Raw genomic sequence first — 15,569 nt, forward strand, 5'->3', positions numbered from 1 at the left:
CACAATGTGAGATTTTTCATATTTTAATTATATTTCTTGGCTCATAAACACACTGACAGATGTTTGGATCTGGGAGCGAGGAGGAGACTGAGAGAGGTCAGTAAAGACTAGTTAAGCAGTGCTTCAGGGTTTTCCCAGTGTGTACCTTTAGCACACACACACACACACACACACACACACACACACACAGACACACATGCACACACACACACCCGAACACACAAATGCACACACATACCAGCAGTGCTAATAGTCCCAGAGTGGCCCAGTTGCCAGTGGACTGAGAAGTGGCCTGATCAGTTTTGCTCTGATCAGTTTCGTTCAGTGATCTTACTTTTTAAGGTAAAGTAGGATCATGAATCTCACAAAGGAAAAGCCACAACAGTGCAGCCCGTCACATAATACAGGTGAGTCATGAAAAAAAGATGCGTCACTGTTTTCATAGTTGGTTATTTGGACAAATTAAGTTTTCTTCTCTATTTTTTACCAGAGCTGAGAAATTTAAAAAAATATCCATTTGCAATTATTTTGACTGATTTGCAATTGCAATATGATTTTATTAATATTTCGAGAAATTATCTTTTTTATATCATAAAATGGCTATGATGTGATATTTTCAGGGATCTGTAGGAAATAAAGATGTTTTTTTAAACCTGTAGTATGAATTATAGGCCAGGACATCTCTGCAGCATGACAATGTTTAATTTAACACAGATTTTACCATTAACAAATATTGTTTCTCATGCGATTTGAGAATTGCAGTGGGCCATATTGCGATTTCGCTAAAATTTCAATCAATTGCTCAGCCCTACTTTTTACTCAGTGTCTTTCCATTTATGAAAATCAATCTATGTTTACTGGTTTTTACTGATAGTGAAAAAATTGTGCAAAAAAACCTGTTTTGTGTTTGATGTATTTGAGTATCTTCAGAGTGTCTCGTTTCAGTGGTTGTGTATGCAGAGTCTCATGTATGTATATCAATGCCCCATCTGAGAAATTATCTATTTTCTAAGATAAATATCTCTGGTCTTAACATTTGTCTAATTTCATCTATTTGTTAATTTTAAGATGAGTGACTGAAGCTAAAGGGAAGAGACAGTACTGTCTTCTTCCACCACAAAATGATTTTTCTTTCATTCAGCCTGGGAACCAGAGAAATCTGCTGAGCTCATATTTCCATTCGCTCTGGCAGATACAGATTTCTGAATTAGTTGGAGATGCCAGGCTATCTTTAGCTCTCGACTTTACTATTTTTTACCCTAAAGGTCCATAAAATGCGTCAGAGAAGACTTGTCTTATGTAATACTCGCCTCATCTTGGACCATCCTGATTTATCATGAAAATGTTCGCTGCCTGCTGACAGTGATTGTGTAAAGATTGCAGAACTTTCTGAGTTATGATCTCATTCTTGATCTAAAATCAGACTGAATCAAAAGGAGAAATCAAGATGCACTTCAGGGAGGCAAGCAGCTCTGCCTCTTTTTGTACTTTTATCACTGACATGGCAGTAAAACCAAATTTGTTTTAAAGCAATTTAAGAGCTGTCCAAAGATAAGGACTTAATGTGATGGTTTAGCATTAATTACTTATTGGAGTAGATCTAATAGAGGACAGTGTTCAGATATCCTGACAGTACATATATCACTCTTGTTAATTGTTTTTTCTAAACTCTCATCAAGGAAACTAATATTTAATGGAGAACATGCTGTATGTGAAAGTACTACAGGCTACTTATATTCCCACCTATATACTCATATAAAAGCTGAGTCATTCATGTTTGTTTAAAGGAAAAACGGGGTTAGGAAAAAGGCAGAGAGCAAAGAGATTAGGCTGTTGATTGGATATGGTTCCCAATTCAGCTCCCTGCCAGCGCCAATAAAAAAGGGGAGATACAATAGTAAAGGAAGAGAGGACGGGGGGAAGACAGTGGAGGTGGCGGAGTTTGAGCGTAATGGAGTCAAGACCCCTAACAGGCTGTCGGATGCTGCTCACTTGCCTCACAGTCACTCGTTACACACACACACACACACACACACAAGCACACGGCTGCTGTGTTGGTGTTTGTGTGTGTGTGTGAGTGTGAGTGTGTGTGTGTGAGTGCACCCCAGTGATAAATCTTAATTACACAATCGAGTGCAGGCCATGTGCCATCTCATCATACCATGTCAAACCTCATAAGCAACAGCATGAGTGTGATAGGAAGAGCAAGAGACAGAGATGCAACACTATGTGAGAGTGTGAAAATGTGCACACCACATCTGTAGAGAGAAGACGGAAAAGGAGCATTGAAAGAGGTGAAAAAAAAAAAAAAAAAGGGTGGGGTTCAAAGAGAAGTAAATCTTTGTCTGGGTTCCCCTGAGGTGAAACTACTGTGGTCCCTCTTTCAAGGGTTTACTTAGAGAACATAAAAGGCTTTTTGTGTAGCGTGACTGTTTGTGATTTTGCCATCAGCCTTGTCAATACTAATCAAATCTAAAAACCTCTACCGCTGCGGCTGCTGCTGCTGCTGCTGCTACAACTGAGCGGATCTAGTTTGTCCCGGGATGAGCCGGCGGATGAATACACAGTTCCAGCATGTCAGGGAAAGAATGGGGCTGGGGGCGTTGTTGTGGCCCGCTGAGTCATCGTGGCCAGGGTGATCTCTAAAAGCAGCCCCCCAGCCCCCCAGAGTAATGGTTAATCGTGGGAAGTCTGGTGTTAGGGTAAGTGTGCCTGTGTGTAGGCTGAGCCTGTTTGTGGCTGGTTGCGGTGGGTTTTGGCGTGCCGTGGTGTGACAGGGCCAGTCAGGCGGATGGGGCGTGTGTTGTTGTAGCCGTGGCAGTGGGGAAAGCCCTGTACAAGCAGCTCTCAGCTCTGCTGGCTGGGAGAAGAGTCGGGGCAGCTCTCCCAGAATAAAAAGCAGAAAAAAAAAAAAAAAACGTTCTGTCCTTTTGTTTTCACGGCTGTTGTGTTCCCTCTGCTGTGGGTTTGGGAGTCTGGTCTGTGTGTCCTCCTGGTTGTCTGTGACTGTCCCGGGGTGACATTCGGTCCTATTCTGTTGTGCTCTGGTGTTGTGCTCTGTCGCCACAAAACCTCACACAGACATAGTCCACTTCCTGGAATGGTGGTGCCGACCCAGGAAGTACAACCTTTGAACCACAAAGTGCTGAGTAGAAAGTAGTACGTTTAAATGGCAGAGGGTAACATTATGAACTCATAATCACAGAAACAGAATCTGTACATCATACAGTGTGCAATACACAGGTGTTTTGGATGAACTAGACTTTTTTTCTGTCGTGAATCAGCATACACATAAAAAGTTTTTATGTGGATGTTTTTATTAAAAGCATTTGTTACAGAGATAAGAAAAAAGATATCTTAAGGGAGGAATACACATAAATGTTTTAAACATTATAAATATGATTTAGGAATTATGATTGGGACATATTGGACCGTGTCTGATGTTTCCTGTCACCTGAGTGCAGGAGAAAAGAAACTGTCCAATAACAGTGAGAAAATGCACTCTTTTTTAAATATTAAGGAGCATTCAGAGACAAAGAAATAACGGCACCATTGTGCTCTGAAACACATTATTTCTGATGGCTTGGTGCAAGTTTGCAGCTCAAATCACATTGTGTCTGAAAGGGCCTTTATACACCACCTCCAGACGTAGACTGAGCGAGCAAACTCTATCGGACAGAGCACAGAAATTGTCCAGATATACTTTGGGCAATGTTATAGCGAAGACACGTGTGTTTTCTCCCTCTGCAAATGAATAATTTAAGTATCTAAGAATGAATTTATTCATAACTGATGGAATTTTCTCATGTCAGCCTTCCTCTATATAGTTGGAGGACAGTTGGCTTAGTTATAACTTCAAACAGCTCCTTAATTTCCTTTCAAACTTCGTCCTTTTCGATTATATCCTTATAAAATGGGTGATGTGGATCAAATAAGTCTCTCGTTGACTGCTGACTGGTGGGGAAATGGAAATGTCAAGTACGTCAGTGTCATTTTTGATAAATGAAAGTAGGTTGAGGGGGAAGCCAGTGCATGAAACTTTGCCAAAGTGTGGTTCAAAATGAACTTTTTTTGGAGCTAATTTTGGTCCTTGACAGAGAGCGAACAGTTTTTCAAATAAGCGTCACGTTGCTTAGTCTTTTCACTGATGCACGGAGCAGGTTAGGGCATCTTCATTGGGAAAAACTGAAACAATCTGATGTTCACTCCTTTGCGCCTCTTCTGATTAGAAAGTGGTGTCAGCGTAACCTCTTTCTTTGCCTTTTAAGAACTGATTGCAGTATAAATGACCAAGGCAAACTCTTGATTAATCGGTTTCTGTTCTGATAAATTAACACGAGAGACTTTGTGTTCTTGCAGGATTTTGGTTGTCGTCTCCAGTCTACCAATCCCCAGTGTTTTGCCTCTGGATTTTGGCCTACATATTTAGTTTTTGCTTCCCTCTGGCTTTCAAGACTGAAAAATCTATGTGTGTTTGTGGAAAAATAGCCTTAGAATACCACTACCTTATTTGTGATCTTTGAAACTGCAGTTTGTGTGTTTCCTCTTGTCAAGCCCAAGGGAGCTTCTCTTAACGCTGCAATTGGTGAAATTTTAAAGCTCACTTTGCAGCACAGTACTTTTCTTTTAATCAAAAACCCATGCTCCTGCCCTTTGGTGTACCCCCTGTGTACTCTCATTTCAGCTGCATAATAGAGGAGAAAAATGAGCGAGCATCTCAACTAAAATACATCTAGTTTATAACAAACCAAAGAAGGGACACTTAAGCTGCCAGGTCTCCTGCTATTAGCGGTGTGATGCCCCTTTTGAATAAAACAAGCAGACTTGTTATTTTTCTTACTTATGTCATACAGCTCTGGATAGTGTCCTTTCTTATTAGCTCTAAGGAGGGTGATCCTCATCCTTGCATGTAACAAGTATTCATGCATGTATCTGTGGATACGTATAGATGTGAATTAGTTTCTAACCCTGTGCTGCATTTGTATCTCTGGCTTTCTCTGTGGCCCTACGGTGTCTTTCCAGTCGTGTCTGTAGCAAGATAATTGGCTCTAGTCAGTCTCTGTCACTCAGACCTGCAGCAGATGTGACTGCAGAGCACCACAGTGTCACACATACACCATTTCACTAGCTGCATTATGCTGGGAAGTCTTTCTATACTGGATACAATACAAGAACACAAAGCACACCCGTATACAGTAGATGTACATTCACACACTTGCTCATATAAATGCATATATACTCAGCTGGCTGCACATAAGAGTATCTAAGGACTGGAACTCTGACATAATTTACTGCCTCACTGCATTTAACATCCGCTCTCTCCTTCCCAGCTCTTCATCTCATCCAGTTTGAACTGGAGTCGCTGAATAACATTAAACATTTCTGTCTTTTGCATTTGAATCATGAGCAAGGGCATCTATTCTGTGTGTGTGTGTTGTGCTTGAATACGTGTGCCACTCCCAAAGATTTCTGTTCTTAAACCAGGTTTGGGTGTGAAGTTGCTGATTTTTATTTAAATTTTTGATATTTAAAGTACTTTTGAGACATTAGGTGCAACATTTCAAAGTGTGTGCTCTGTTTGCCATCCCCCGCCAAACTGGACTGCTGTTTGCAAAGAAATGCAGAAGATATGTCTCTATGTAACAGAGCTCAACTGTCTCATTTTACACTGCAAGCAGAATCCTTCTCATTTCTTGAAGGGCAAGAAAACACTTTCTTTTACAGGTGAACTCCTCAGTCAAACACAAGTCTGCTGATGATTTGATGCTGTTTCTGCTGTCTCTCTGCTGTCACTCGTGCACGCTAAGGTCACAGCTCCATTATCTGACAAAGACTGACTGACTTCTTCTGTCTTCATTTCTGCAGGCACAGAAATCGTGGATAGAAAGAGCGTTCAGCAAGAGAGAATGTGTTCATATCATAGTGAGCGCCAAAGACCCCCATAGGTGAGTAAGAATGCATGTGAAGGAAATGGGAAAAATCTCAATGCATAACATTAATGTGGACATGTAAATGACATTATACAAGGGGGGGAGGTACACAAAATTCATGGTTTGGTGCATTTTTGGTCATATTATTGTCACATATCCTCAGAGATATAACACTTGTATAGCATTACTTATTGCTTTGGTCTTGATCTACAGTTAGAGTCTGTCTGAATGCTGTGTTTTGCTCTCTGTTCTCTGTTTTTGTCTTACTCAGCCAATAGATGCATTTTTTTGTGATGCCGTCGTAAAAGACATGTTTGAAGTGTTTCCACAGACAAACTCAATTTCACTTGAACAAAGTCGGGATACAGTTTGATACTTATGTTGGTCCATTTTCACTGTAACTAACTGGGAGCAATGACACTACAGGATCTTTACTAACCGTGCTAAGTCAAGTAGCATGCCACAGCTGATGCACAACAACAACTGGTGCTTTGCCAAAACGCTCCGGGTAAAACTCACCCTACAACCTCTGTTCCACGTGTGCGAATAGTAAATATAAATAAACTATTTTGACAGTTTTGGTAGCAGGGTGCACTTACTTAAATACATATTGCATTTGTGTCATTTGTGTTTCCCACTTTGGATCCAAAAGTCGTGTGCCGAGAAGTTCAGGATAAACCCCACCTCTACATTATACTTAATTCCAGTCAGAAGCAAGAGATAAAGATATTTTTAGACATTTAGGATTAAGCTGCGTGATTATTTGCCATAACAGCTAAAGGACTCTAATGAGCGAGATGCCTAATGTGAGAGCCCAGCTCACATATAGCAGATAAAGAGACCTGTTTCACTACTGACCTTTAAAAACATGCCTCAGAGTAATATCACGCTGGCCTCTATTTGCATCACAGGTAGATGCTCTGCACTAATGAGCCAGAGCACCGACATTATATATTTTAAAACCACAAATGTGAAATTCAGGGCCATGCCAGTTCATGAGGACAGTAAAATATTCCACATCATTTTGAAAGGTTATTAATTTAAGCCCACAGGAGTGTAGAGCTAAGTATAGCAACGTGTAACTGTGAAAGTGAGGGCTGTTACCCAAATCTTTTCTGCAGCTGATGTTGTTGCTTAAGGATGACAAACTCAGAGAGTCAAGTCTAATTCCTGCAGTACCAGCCCTCATACCCACTCCTACACGCACGCAGAGGAAATGCCACTGTTTGTTTGGTTAACAGAATTAGCATAACTGGAGGAAAGCGGGTGGAAGCCCGATGCTCCTCAAGATCAAATCAACTTTTCTCTTTTTAGTCAAAAACACTTGCGTTGACGCATGAAGCAGAAGCGGGCAAAGTACTTGTGGTAAGGGATGACGTAAACATGAAGTGATAAATCAAAGCCTCCTGACTCCCTTTCCTCCCAGGGCTCCCACTACATCCTGTGAGGTTAAAGCACAGAATATGAAAACTGCATTCTGCACATCTGAATAAGTATGTAGTCGTGTAGCAATACTACAATTCATGTAACTGTCACTCCGCTAACTGATGTAGTTGCTGAGAGGGAGACGGGAGAGGAGAGCAAAGGAGAGAAAACGACAGATGTTTGTGAAGAGCAGAAAACAAAAAGAGACAGAGCCAATAAAAGATTGCAGGGGCCTACAGATCCTTCTCCTCCTCTCCTCCCAATCAGGAGATGAAAGTCTGATGACAAGCTGTCACTTCAGCCTTGCCCTCCTCTTACTGCACGGCACGTAACTGTGGCAGCTCTCGTGCCTTTTCCTCCCCCTCTCTCAGTCACATACAGTCTCGCTCACCCTCTTCTTTTTCCTTCTCGGTGTTACAGTAGCTCCCCTCGGGGCTCTGGCTCCTCAAGATTCCAGTTACTGTCTGTAAAACTACTGCGTAATACAACCTATACCGATCTTACATTCACTTTTACTTTCTCCCATCATCCAGGTGCTGTTGTGGTCGCCTCATAGGTCAGCATGTGGGCCTGCCTCCGGGCATCTCATCCAGTCAGAATGATAAGGCAGAGCGTCTGGCCAAGAATGACAGCCTGTCGGAGAAGTGGTCGATCAGCAAACACACACAGCTCAGCCCCACCGATGCCTTCGGCACCATTGAGTTCCAGGGAGGAGGACACTCCAACAAAGCCATGGTGACTCTAATAACAACTCTACTGTATTGCATTTTGTCAGTGTCCTGCAGACATCTTGCTTCTTGCTTCCAATATATTCATCCATCACCCAAACCTTGTTTCCGAACATGTTATCCCGAAAAGGAAAGATGCATGTTGAGGAGAGGTGTAAATGTATCGTGACTGGATCGGCCTGATCACATCTCAAGACAGTCTGGCTTGCGCTGATCAAATCAATTTGTTTTTTAGCTAACAGAAAATATACAGCAGGTTGTTTTCCAAGTTTAGAGAGCAAGCGAGTGAGATGGCTGAAAGACACATGCTGCTAATTACAGATTTTAGTCTACATTCTGTGCCATAAAAGATTAATTATTCAACAGAAGTGCATGTAAAATGAAAGCAATACAGGTGGGGAATGAATGATAAACAGCAAGAAATAAAATGATCTGCTGTTATGTTATCTAGTCCCAGAAGCCTACATGCTGGTACTGCAGTACACCGGTTTTAATACCAAAAAAAAAAAGGGACAACTTAATGTATTAAATTTGCTGAAGTCACAAGAGGGGACAAATAAATGTTGTGGACAGTTTTTCACAGCATTTATTAGGTCTCACTGGTAACTCAATAAACACAAAACTCCTTGATTTTTTTTTAAAGGAGTTTTGGGCTGATTTGTTGCCACCTCTTATTATCCCTGTCTGGTAGACGGAGAGCTGATCTCAGTGAGGGTAATGAAAATACCAGATGCAAAGGGTAGGATAGGATCATTTGTTATCCACAAGGAATTCAGATACGGATCCCATTTTAGTCTAAATGGAGTGTCTAATGTTCAGTATCTGTGCTTGTGTGAGAGATGACATTAGATGAACAAACAGAGATTCCTACATGGATGCCAAGGAGACAAATAGCTTGAGACGCTGTATTGACATGAGTTGTCAAAGACAGAGTAGTCCTTTCTGAATATGCTGTAAGAAGAGGATTGTAAAAACTGAAAGCTGAAAGCGAATAATAATCGAATGCAATTTGTAGATATTTTCCTCAGCTGCATGTAAACTGATGCAGAGTGACGGCACACAGGTAGAGAGGAGGAAAGTGTTTGATGTTTGGCTGACTGACTGACTGAATTCACCTCTTGATCTGAATGACACAGTTATACCAGTGCTGTGAAAATGTTTGAATATCCTGCTGATTGCCGAGTTTTTTTGTGTATTATACGTTTCATACATAGTCGAGATAATAAAATTTAAAGGCATCACACATATGCAGAATGAAAAAAATCATCGTATTAGCATGCCTGAGGATAACAGCAAAATCAATCAACTGAGTTTAATTATGTGCAATTAGATATAATTATGGATTTGAAAGACGTAAGTGTTGCCTGATTAATCGATCCATCCCAAATGTGTTCTGGTTGTACGTGTTATTCACGCAATCATTGTCTATGAAACCATGGTGACAGTCACATCACACATACTGTAGCATTCAGGGAATTCAGATGATTAAGGCTGAATTATGTTTGATTTATTCCCAGCGCTGAATTATTAATCCAGGCACATGTCAGTTTGGGTGTCTGAGGGTGAATTAGGTAGATAAACAGATGTTCTATAATGCATGTGGTTCTCCAATCATAGCAAACATCTGTTCAGTAATGTTAAAGCCATATACTCACTTGAGCAGGTCTGCAACAGCAACCATATTTTCCATTTCATAATTTTATCTTCACAGATTTGTTTCACATCAAGTACTTTTATAATGTGTATACATATGTCTGCATTATGTGATTCTGTTTGTGAGTTTATCTTTCAGGCACATGCAGACTTCAAGTCTGTGCTCTGCGCCTGAGCGTGGTGCAGATGTGCTTTCTACTGCTTTCTGACACGTGCTCCTTTTGTTTTCAGTATGTGCGCGTGTCTTATGACACCAAGCCCGACCTGCTGCTCCACCTGATGACCAAGGAGTGGCAGCTGGATCTGCCCAAGCTGCTTATCTCAGTCCACGGGGGGCTGCAGAACTTTGAATTACAGCCCAAACTCAAACAGGTCTTTGGCAAAGGGCTCATCAAGGCTGCCATGACAACAGGAGCCTGGATCTTCACGGGTGGGGTCAACACAGGTAAAGTACAGGACATTTAATAACTCATGTAAAACACTCTTTACTATTGTGAAATACTCAAACACCATCCTACATTCCCTTAAATGTTAGCGTACGTATTTCTGTGTAGCGTAAATAATATTTCATTAGGGTATTTTATCAGCAATATGCTGCAGCCTCGCTTCTTTTTATGCAAACTGAGGTGCCATGTGCTCGTGCTAGGAGAATGATGAGCGTGTTCAAATGTTCTTCATAAGTTATCAGCTATTAAAAAAACATTTATCAAGCCCCTCTGGGCTGAAAAGATGTTGAACCATTAGATCACTGTGAAATGGTTCTTTTAAGTGTATTATGAGCGCTCCACTATACTGACAGACACTCATAGTCAGTCAAGACAGGTGAAGTGATGGCTCTCAATTATTATATCATGCATCTTGGATGAAAATAGCGTCAGGGAGTCTAGACTACTTATTTTCATTGCTGAAAGTCAATCAAAGGGTGAAAATTTTGACCGAATGGTGTGTTTGATTACACAAACTGTATGACGGACTGTGACAGAACTGACAGAGGAGGCAATCAGTGAGCGGCGTTCCATTAAAAGTAATAAAGGAATTTCCCTTACTGTCTACGGTCTAGAAGAAACAAGGTTGTGGAGTCGATCAGCTTAAGACTTGACGACTAAGCAGATCTCTTTCTGCAGACACTGAGTAGCTGGATGAATCTGGCCTGGAGCAAGATTTATGAGGCGCTCAGTGGACTGGATTGTGAACATACAGTAGGAGGTTGGGGGCTGAAAGTGTAAAAGCAGTCTAGAAGGAAACAGTTTCAAACTCTGACAGCAACAACATGACTGGGTGTGACAAAATTGGTTGGAGTGAATATAGTGAAAAGTCAGCTGATTGACAGCACATGAATTATACATAAATATGGAGTTATCATGCATATGGAAAATAGCCTCTGTGACTGAACTTGAGCTCCACGATGTTTCTGACCTTGGTAAGCCATGCATGGTGGCATGATGTCTCAGAACTGGTGAATGCTTGGCTATTTTTAGTGTATTGCATTTTGAAACTTAATATCAATGATGACCTGGATTGATGTTAAAAAATTTTTTTGCATCACAGCAGCTTCATTTGCAACATCACAGAACAGACAAAAATTAGGACAGAAACAAATTCATACATTAAAAGATAACAAAATCACAAAAAGTAAGCATAGACAACGATATTCAAGGCCGTACTTTAATATGATAATAAAAAAGGAAACATGGGAAATGAAAATAGTTTAGTAGTTTAATCACTTTTTTTACACGGCAAGTGAGTTGCCAGATTTACTCGACCGTCATGGCTCAGATTTTCATCTGATGGAGCAGTTATAACTGCAAAGTAGTGGAGAAACATTTGTACCATGTAGTATTAAAGTACTGTAGAGCACTCATAATCACCGAAGTAAAAAAACCAAAACAAGACATTTGTTTACTTGCCCAAAAAAACCTAAGGAGGTGGAGAAAGTAAATTCTTTGTTTTGTCTTTTTGCCGACAAATCCAATGTGGTCTTTCCATAATAACAGATGGTCAATTATGACAGCCAAGTGTTTGTATGAAAATACCTGCTACATTTTTTTCATTATGGATAACAATAGGAACTTTATGAGAGGCGGATATTGAGCCAATACAGTCCCTTCCCTTTTCTTTGTGGTAATCTCCAGAGCATTATTATCACTCAACCACTTTATTCACACCTTGTAGCTGCAGCCCAGGGCTGCCCGAGTTACTTAACGGAGATATTAGAGATGTGTATCGATAAGTATGTCTTGATATACTGGGGTGATGCAGACTGCGTATTTGTTTCTTGGCTTCACTGTCGGCCAAAACATTATCTGTTGTGTTGATACTGGATTTTTTATCAGTGCTGTTTCACTTTGTCTTCTGTGTAGGAGTTCACTGTTTGTTTTCTTCCTGTATTGTTTCTAGGTCTAAAAAATAGAAGCATTTTTAGCAACTTAGATTAAATTTAGCATGCTTGAAGTAAGAATAAAAGACAGAACAATAATGTTAATACAAGAGATAAGAACAGATGGAAAGAAATGATACAGCGTTGGATGCTGTAGAGTGCCTACACTTGAATACAGAGAGGAATAGAAAGTAAGATTTAGTGACAGAATGGGTGCAGAGGCAAGAAAGAGGAAGAGAGAGGCCTGAATAATGGATGGAGGGATGGATTGGAGGGATATCTGAGGGTGGAGGTGGAGTAAGACTGAATGTCAGCAGGAGAGATGGGATAAGATGGCCTCCAGGTCTGACTGCTGCTCCCCTGAGGACAACAACTAGAGACCTGGAGCTACGACCTGTCTGTGTTTGAAGCTGTGTGTGTGCATGTATGTGTGTGTGCATTCTCATTGGCTGCTGCCACGCTGTTGTTTTCTGCACTTAGCGGATTCTGTTTATCTTTCACAGCAGAGAGTATCATTATCTAAGTTTAGCCCGTGTATTGATCGTGGCAAAACTGATTTTGTTATCTGTTTTTTCCCGTCCTTCTCCCAAACACTGTTAAACATTTATGTGCACACACACACACACACACACAACACCAACAAAAACACACAGGGGTGATACGCCATGTGGGTGATGCACTGAAAGACCACGCTTCCAAGTCAAGGGGGAAGATCTGCACCATCGGTATTGCTCCATGGGGCATCGTAGAAAATCAAGAGGATCTTGTTGGCAAAGATGTAAGTTCCTGAGAACAAACAAACACAACAATATCAAATGGTAACAAACTGGGCTTGGTTTTATGTGTGTGTGTATGTGAAAAATGTCACTTTCAGTCCACAGTTGCCAAGGCCTGTAAATTGCAGTTGACAGTTTATTAACTGAGATGCTGAGTAAGACACTCCAATCTGTGATAAACGCTCCTTCAAAGTGATTTGGACAGCTGGGGGAACCACATGAGGCTGTGGAGCACATGCTGACTCATTCAAATCTCTGGAATCAATGTTATGTTATAGTTAAAATTTCATCAGAATGTGCTGCACTCTGTCCTACTGAACAAGTGAAGCAGAGACGATTAATGTTGGTGGCTGAAATGAGATTATTAAGTGCTGGCGCTCTTTTTACATGCTTGATTGGTCTCAACTGTACGCCTAATGACCAGATGAGTTTACCTCAGATTGTCAGGCGCTGCCCCAGTGGACCAAATCCAGGCTTCTGAGCAACTGTCATTATGTAACAGGTGAGTTCTGGGCCCAAATGCAGCACACAGTATGACAGGTATCGTATGACAGGTATTGTTGGTAATTCTGTTGGTACAGAAGAACAATCTGGCAGTCAGTCAAACAGGAGCAGGGTTTAAGTACTGGCCTGATTACTGAGGAGTTGCAGTTTAATGCACAGGTGAGTGGAGTTGGGCTGATGAGCTGGGAGTGGCTTGCAGACAGAGTGGAGCAGGGGTGGAGTGAATGGAAAAGTACTTGGAGAGCTGGGGAACTGAGCATGCAGAGCTGTGACAGAACTCCCCTCTGAAGGGACAGCTGATGTGACAAAAGTCACACGCCTGAGCCGGGTGGGTGGATGGGGTCTGGAGGAAGAACTGTCCAGCAGCAAAGCTGACAAGGGGCCCGAAGGCAGGGCAAACTGAAGGGGCTGCTCTGAAGGACAGTCTGGAGGCTGGACAGGAGCCGAGCAGGGCAGAGGCAGAGCCGGTGCCCACAGCCGGGTGGTCTGAGGGTGGGGCAGGCAGAGGCGGAGCCAGAGACCTCAGGCGGACAGCCTGGGGGCAGAGCAGAGGCGGAGCCGGAGACCTCAGGTGGTTGGCCAGGAGGCAGGACAGGGGCAGAGTTGTAGACCTCAGGCAGACAGCCTGGAGTCAACCCAGGGGAGCAGAGCAGATCTGGAGAGTGACCAGGAGGCAGGGCCGAAAGACGGAGCACCGACGGCAGCTGACAGTGAAGATGAAGACATTGGGGCCCCTCTGGTGGCCAATAGGATAGACAAAGATGGCGGGACCCATCTGGCAGCTGATGCCAGTGATATTACTCTGGTGCAGAAGGCCAAAGATGACGGAACCCTTTGGCAAGGACCCAACTGGATGCCAGCGGCGAGAGGGGGTCCTGTCCTTGCCGCCGGCATCCAGAGGGGCCCCTTCCTCACTGCTGCCCTCAATCCACGTCCTTCTAAAGGGTTCCGTCTTTGCCTTTGGCCTTCTGCTCATCCACCAGAGAAGTCCTGCCTTCTTCGTCTTCAGTGCCAGCCGCCAAAGGGGTCCCACTGTCTTCGTCTATGCTGTCAGCTGCTGTCAGATATTCTGACTTTTAGTCCCTAGTAAGGGTCACACTCAAAAAATGCTGGGCCCTGCATTTCCCACGATTCAACGAAAAGCATGCTCTTCAAACTATATGCCCCAGTTTGTGGGCTTGCAATAAAAATGTGTAGCCTCCAAACTCAATCCAAGATAATCCCCAGTGACATCAAGTTATTTTTTTTTCGAGCTTTGGAAAGCTTCCCCCAGAGCCACAGAGGACATTATACAAGTGTTTTATGTGTGGTACTCCCCATTACAAGTAAACTGAACTTAAGGTTTAAATTAGTGGATTAATTCTCCTTTAATTCTGTTTAATTTTTTGCTACACTTGTGTTACATTTGTGGTGCTAAGAAATTGTGCCCTTATTACCAATAAACCACACATTTTTCTTTGTCAAGTTGCCTCATACCCGTCAGCCGTGTCAGTTTCTCTGATGTTTGTATAATTGCTACATGTTGTCTTCTCTTGGCTAGGTGGTGCGTCCGTACCAGACCATGTCCAACCCTATGAGCAAGTTGACGGTTCTAAACAGTCTCCACTCCCACTTCATCCTGGCAGACAATGGCACCACGGGAAAGTACGGCGCTGAGGTCAAACTGCGGCGTCAGCTTGAGAAACACATCTCCCTGCAGAAGATCAACACTCGTGAGTGGAATTTACTGTATCCTGTCTGTCAGGGCCTCTACCAGGCTGACCTGTTTCCCCTAAATTAGAGAAGGTGTTTTTAAATGACACAGCGAGTGATAAAAGCATAATGAAACTATAATCCTCGTTTTATCATCGACACCACTCTGGGTTAATTGGGTTCAAACTCTATTTTATAGCTGCAACCAGACTAAAATTATCTTTACCTGCTGTATACTGAACACATGCTGTCAGACAGTGTATATTTAGCCTGCTGTGATATAACTCAATGAGCCTTTGAAACTGTCCCTCCCTTCAGGATGGGTTTATTTTTTCCTTCAAAGCTTCTTGACAGCTCTGATGAATTCCTCAAATGAACCTGCTTGATAATCCTTGTCTTGCTGTTCTGGGGCGCACACAAAACCACCAGCGAACGCAGACATAAAGACTAGCACACGATCACTGTTCATGTACGTACACACATA

The 15,569-nt window shown here is 42.2% G+C and overlaps 1 protein-coding gene across 1 annotated transcript in view; it reads left to right on the plus strand.

Moving 5' to 3' along the window:
• The window catches only part of trpm3 (transient receptor potential cation channel, subfamily M, member 3), a 144,842-nt gene that overhangs the window by 54,532 nt on the left and 74,741 nt on the right, over positions 1-15,569 (plus strand). Inside the window, exons 2-6 of the mRNA XM_084728120.1 lie at positions 5,866-5,945; positions 7,889-8,090; positions 9,968-10,181; positions 12,767-12,891; positions 14,934-15,105. Of these exons, the coding sequence (XP_084584246.1) occupies positions 5,866-5,945; positions 7,889-8,090; positions 9,968-10,181; positions 12,767-12,891; positions 14,934-15,105 (793 nt within the window). The remainder of the gene's footprint in view (positions 1-5,865; positions 5,946-7,888; positions 8,091-9,967; positions 10,182-12,766; positions 12,892-14,933; positions 15,106-15,569) is intronic.

Source organism: Lutjanus erythropterus, chromosome 10, assembly GCF_056507025.1.
Source record: "Lutjanus erythropterus isolate fLutEry1 chromosome 10, fLutEry1.hap2, whole genome shotgun sequence".
Classification (NCBI taxonomy): Eukaryota; Metazoa; Chordata; class Actinopteri; order Lutjaniformes; family Lutjanidae; genus Lutjanus; species Lutjanus erythropterus.